General features: G+C 49.5%; 1 protein-coding gene across 1 annotated transcript in view; it reads left to right on the top strand.

Annotated features, from left to right (window-relative positions):
* Positions 1-5,025: 5,025 nt before the first annotated feature.
* SORCS2 (sortilin related VPS10 domain containing receptor 2) overlaps positions 5,026-6,000 on the top strand; it is a 596,489-nt gene continuing 595,514 nt past the window's right edge. Inside the window, exon 1 of the mRNA XM_068403090.1 lies at positions 5,026-5,376. Coding sequence (XP_068259191.1) covers positions 5,026-5,376 — 351 coding nt within the window. The remainder of the gene's footprint in view (positions 5,377-6,000) is intronic.

Raw genomic sequence — 6,000 nt, 5'->3', positions numbered from 1 at the left:
AATGTGGTCATAGTGAGTAATAAGGCTATTTTGGAGTCAGGCATTTTGATAAGACATGTGAGATTAAGTTGTTTTCATGCATGAGCATTTTGTCTAAAACCCTGCAGGTCACTGTGTTCTTAATGATGTTGTTAACATAAACACAATGTAAATGGAAATTGTTTTGTATCTAATGAATAGAATAAGGTATCCTAAATGCATCTTGATACGTTAATTTAAATCAACCTTTAAAAGAGGTAAACAATCTATAAGGAACATGCTTAAATGAGTAATTCTTTTATGATTTTCTACCATGTGCATCTGCGGTCATCTTGTGTTATCAACCTGAGAAGGCTGTGAGTATGAACCATCTAACAAACTGTTATCAATATTTTTATTTGCAAGAGTACTTCTTACATCCAGTAGCAAAAGGAATATTAGCATTGCATCTTGGTTTCTGCTCAAGCAGAACTTGTGGCTTTCTGTAATACTTTCAGTGTTTGATCAGAAATGAACCTGGTAAAAAAAAAGTGGGTTAATTGAAGCCTTTTTAATCTTAATCTAATCTGACAGTCAATAAAAATGTGAGTAGACTTTATTAGTATAACACTAATAATTCTGCCATTAACAGGAAGAAACTTGTCTTGGATTTACAACGCACTAATTCTTTTTCAAACTTTTTCTATTTCTGTTCTGGGACTAAAGGAGCTCAGAGGTGTCTGATACTACGTTATTTGTCTTTTTGTCTGCCTGTGTGTATTTGCTTAGCCAGAGTTTATAGGAGACATAAAAGGTGACAGAAATTTAGGGAATCCTCTTTGGTTTAGGAATCCTTAAACTCACCCTAAAGTAGCTTGTTGGCAACCCTTAAGAAGTTCCAGTTAAACAAGCTTTGAAACTAGGAAAGCCCTTTGCCACTCAGAGTTGGTCTCTTACATTGCTTAGCTTGCTTGGGCTTTCTGGACAAAATTATACTTACTGGTCTGTAAATTAGCTTCCTTCCTTTATTAACATACTTGATAACAAACCTAGAAAAATCAGTAGCAATTCTGTTCTCTCTGTTTGCGTTTCAGCTGGAATAGTCACAACAGAGTAAGAAGTAATTAAATATTCTGGTCGTGCTTGGTCTTAGAAGTATGTTATTTTGATTGTCCTTTGCATAACCAAACATTTCAATGAAGCTGGATCAACTTGTTTTCTCTTTTTGTACAGTACCTACCTAACCGCAATTGAACCCTGATCTGTGATGTGGTCCGCTGACTTTGGACAAAACAAATATATGGTTTTACCTCTTAGGTGATTTAGCTACGGGACTTTGAATGACATTAATGGGAGTTCTATAATGAAACTTCCTTTCCAGTTTTGCAAACCTCATCCTTCTCATCCAATCTGCTCGATACTCATAATTTGAAACTATACTGTCATTAAGCGTACACAGTAGTGATACAATGCAATAGAGGTGTTGTTGCTACCATACCCCTCGTCTAGAGTTACAACATTCTATTATTGTGAATTACTGATTTATTAAATATGCATTATTTATTAAATTGGAAGATTCAGTAAGCGTTTATTAATCTGGTTGATGTAAAAACAGCTTCAACAGCCACTGAGGAATTGGCCAGGTAAAAGCCTTTCACTTAGTGGCAGTTCTCTCTATCCATCCTGAGAATGTCTGTTTCAGAGACAAGAGATGGTAAAAATGTTTTCATAGCATTGCTCACACATCTGTCTTGGTTATGATTATCTCTAAAGGAGGAAAATAATAGAGAAGTTACCTTTGTTTCCATTTAATCCTTGACCTCTTAAGAGCCTGATACTAAGGGATTCAATCAGTGACGAGCGCAGTGGTAGGTTGAGTGATTCATCCTCATGTACTCAAATCTCACAGTTCATACGGAGAAATAAGAATTACATCCATTTCTCTCTGCTTTAGCATCCTTCAGGTGAGATTGTTAATTGACTTGCCTAAGCATAGAAGGCCTGTGCAGTTATTCTTTGTCAGTGACTCATCAGTTGGGCTGTGTCTGTCCATCCACCTTGGTGAACCTGTAAGACAATTTCAACTAAGTTGGCAAACAGAGGGAGGTCACAAAAATAAATAGCAAGTTTTGTGATTGGGCATACAAGGGGGGCTTTATTAGTGGATTTGTTAGGTTCCTGTGAAGATACATGGGAAAGATACTCTGACAGTGGGAAAAGATTTAAGCAGACGTTGCAGTTGACCATAAGATGTAAGGCTGGAGGAAACCAGGCTTCATTAGTCCTAAAACTACTGTTTCTTTTTCAGTCTCATTGTGGGAAACGTCAGTTACTGACAGATAGAAAGAGCTTGACTCTTAGGAATGTGAATGCTATCATCTCTTCTCTTATCTGCTGCTCACTGGGAGCCACACCCGTTGAACACAGTGGTGAAGGAAAAATGGATAAGGATGGCAAAGTCCAACTGTATTAATTCAGATGAAGTATTGTGTTTGTGTGCCAGTTTTAATCTGTTAGGGACTCAGGCCCTTCCGTCTGCTCTAAGTATTTTTAGGATATTCTACAAATGTTGAGTCATTTTCACAGTTTCACAGGAGATAGGCCATGATGTCCGAAACAAAATTATTCACTTCCCAATAACGGACAAATCACCCTTCATGTTAGTCAATATGATTGTGGTCAGTCAGTGTTTCTGTAACAATTCAGCATTGCATTTTTCCCTTGTTCTTTTTTTGTGCAGAGGTGCAAAATATGGAAGGTGACACGCTCAACGTGCAAGTGTTACCCCAGCAAGAATGACTTTCTATTTGTGTGTTTTCTGTGAGCAGTTGAATCACTGCCTAATTCCTGCGCCCCTAAAGAACATGTCCAAACAGCAATGATTCAAGCAGGCGTCTGACCACCACCTGTTGCTGAGAGCAGTTTGCAAGAGTCAAGGGGGTTTTGTCTGGAAAACTAACTTTCTGCCCACTGAAAACCAGCTGTTGTTCCCCTTACAAGGGTAGTGTTTCAGAGGGATAAGACACTGTGAGGAAACTTCACTGCATGCAAAGATCATCCTCATCTCACGCTTGTGTTTCACTTTCTTGAGACAGCTCGTCATAGCTTCTCCTACTTCTGAGCTTTCAGTATTGTCTCCAGAAATCAAGATTTGGGGGAAAAAAAGAAATCCACTTGCTTTTTATACAAGATGGAAAGTGCTTCAGGAATGAATCTAATATACAGGCCCTTCAAGAGTCCCAGTGGCAGCTTCTGGTGACCTGGGCCAGGTGGTGCTGCCTGCCTGCGTTCCTACTGGTTGCCCGGGCTCCTGCTGGCAGGGTGTTCAGGGCAGAATCTCCCAAACTGGCAGCTAGAGATTCCCAGAGGAGGGGCAATTTCTTCTGTTAATTCAGACACCGCGCTGGAGGAACGAGGGGGAAGGCTGCGCAGAGGCCATTTGAGGCTGCGGGGCTGCACTTGGGACTCTGAAAGAGCACTTTATTGGGAGCTGTGGAAAAAGCACATGGGATTATTTTTAATTTTTTTTTTTTAATCTTTATTCCTTTTGAAATGTGAGAGTCATCTTGAATTTGAAGCTGCCTTATAGTTTGAGCCACTACAGTAATAACAGGGCAGGTTACCATAGGTCTCCTAGCACTGAAGGTGTACAGCTAATATGGAATCATATGGCTTGCTGAAAGTAATTTTTACATGAATTTGCGATGACCAGGTTACTTTAGGTCATTATGGTACTCATCCCAGGCCTGTAAACGGTGTAGTTAAAGCAACGGATACTATTTTTTCTATTAATCTTCCTAGAAAAGCCTTTGTAATCCTAATTTTCTAGGCAATTAGGGTAAAGGCAGATTACGGCTAAAGCTGATTTACTAACTTTACTCACCTGGGTTTTGCCCAGCCCAGATCTCTTCTATTAGGTGTCTTCTAATGTGTCTGCCTGTAGCTGGAGTCATTAGTTCCCTCGGTGGCCTTTCAAACCTGTTTTCTGACATTTAGGCCTGAGCAACCTTATCTTACTGTAAAGTTAGATTCAGCTTCAGAGTTGACTGCAGACAGTGCAGCAGGTTGGACCAGGACTCTTCTGGAGGTCCCTGCCAACCTCAGTTACCCTGTGATTCTAACCTGCTCCCTCTCACCACATCAGCCCACTTCACAAGCACTAATTTATTCACAGTTACGCAGCACGCTGCAGCGGAGCAGGTAGAGCATCCAATCTGTGATGCCTAAACCTTCTTCCACCGCTTCACCAGTCTGTTTTGAGTTATGCCACACTGCCCAGACCCAGGCATTGCCCCTCCTGGCCGTGACCACACTGCCCTGAGCATTTCCTGGTGCTTCTATGGATCAGTCACAAGTCACACGTCCCCAGAGTGGGCAATACCAGGTGAGCAATGGACGCTGGGCAATGCAGGTGACCAGCCTGGTGCCTCCCGGGAGCTGAGGGGCAGCAGAAAGGACGGGCTCCCGTTCTCCACAGAAGCACTTCTCGCCTTCATCACAGCAATCGGATTTTTGCACCTGCTTCATTTGTTCCTCGGCTTCCAGCTGCTGACAAACAGACCCCTTCGGACTTTGTCACTGCAGCCTCCTGGGACTCACGGCCACACCAGGGCCGTCCCCGGTGCCGGCAGAGGCAGGGGTTGCGTGCCCGCCTCCGGCGACCCTCGGCTTGCAGCGCACCCGCCCCGAGGGGCTGCGCGCGTTTCGCTCCGAGCGCTCTCGGAAAGCCTCTCCCGGGAGCTCAGCGGGAAACTTCGCACACCGCGGGCTCTGCCGAGGCCGGCTCGTTCCCGCCGCGCCGGGACACACCCGTCCCGCCGCCGTCGCCCACCCGAGACCCCGCGTGTGTACGTGCGGCTGTGCCAGCGCCCCCCCCCCCCCCGCCGCCCGGCGTTTCGGCGCGGGCCAGCAGATGGCGGCGCCGCCCCGGCTGGGCGCGCAGCCCCGCGCACGCCGCTGCCGCGCGAGCCCCGCTCCGGTTACAACCCTCCCCCGCCCCCGCCCTCCGCGGCGGTGTCTCCCTCCCCGCCACCTCCCCGCCTGTCACTACCACGCCGGAGAGCCACCATGGCGCACGGCGGGCCACGCGTGTCCGCCGCTGCCGCTCCGCGCGGGGCCGCCCGCTTGCCGCTGCTACTGCTGCTGGTGCTGGTGCTGCCGCCGCTGCTGCGCGCCGCTGCCGCGCTGCGCTGCGCGGAGCCCTGCGGCCGCCCGCGCTCCGGAGCCGTGACCCGCGGGGCGCGCAGCCCTCTGGAGCCGCGGCGCGGCGGCGGGGCGGCGGCGGAGGGCAGCCGCTCCAGGAGAGCATCCTCGGCGGCGGGCCGGGAGCAGGTCTCCCTCATCAGCACCTCTTTCGTGCTCAAAGGGGACGCGTCTCACAACCAGGCGATGGTGCACTGGACGGGCGAGAACAGCAGCGTGAGTGCGAGGGGCTGTGCGGGCGGGGTGGGGGGTCCCTGCCCTTAGCCCTGCCCTTTCTATGGCTTTGCTCCCCCAACTTGCGGGGCGCAGCCCGCCGCTGCCGCCTGCACTCCACCGCGCTCGCTGCGGCCGGAGCGCGCTGCTCCCGCCGCCCGCTGCCCGGCCGGGGACGCGGGGGTCCCCGCCGGCCGCGCTAGTGGCCAGCAGCGCCCCGAGGGCCGGTGAGGTGCCGCCGGGAGGCAAAGCCCCGCCGGGGTCGGGCCAGCCCTGCGCACTCTCCGCCACTTCCTCAGAAGTTCGGAAAGTTTGCGAGCGCGCATCTTGCAGAGGGGCCGGGTGCGCGGTGTGCGCCGCGCTGCGAGGAGGAGGAGGAGGACTTGGCCTCGGAGCGGCGAGGCGGTGTCCGTGTGCGATCGGCGTGTCCCCGGGGCTGTACGAGGGTCTCCGGGTAAAGGGGAGACAGGGGGCGAGCTGCGGCGCGGGGATCATCTCCTCCGGCCCCGCATAAAGTCCCAGATTAAATTGTCGAGGTTTAATCGATTCACCTCGATTCAGTCATCCCCGTGTAATCTTCCCCGCGCCGCGCTCTGCCTCCTCCAGCGCCGGGGAAAGAAAATCCCA

Source organism: Nyctibius grandis, chromosome 6 (assembly GCF_013368605.1).
Source record: "Nyctibius grandis isolate bNycGra1 chromosome 6, bNycGra1.pri, whole genome shotgun sequence".
In the NCBI taxonomy this organism is placed as follows: Eukaryota; Metazoa; Chordata; class Aves; order Nyctibiiformes; family Nyctibiidae; genus Nyctibius; species Nyctibius grandis.
This window is presented reverse-complemented; position numbering and strand designations above follow the sequence as displayed.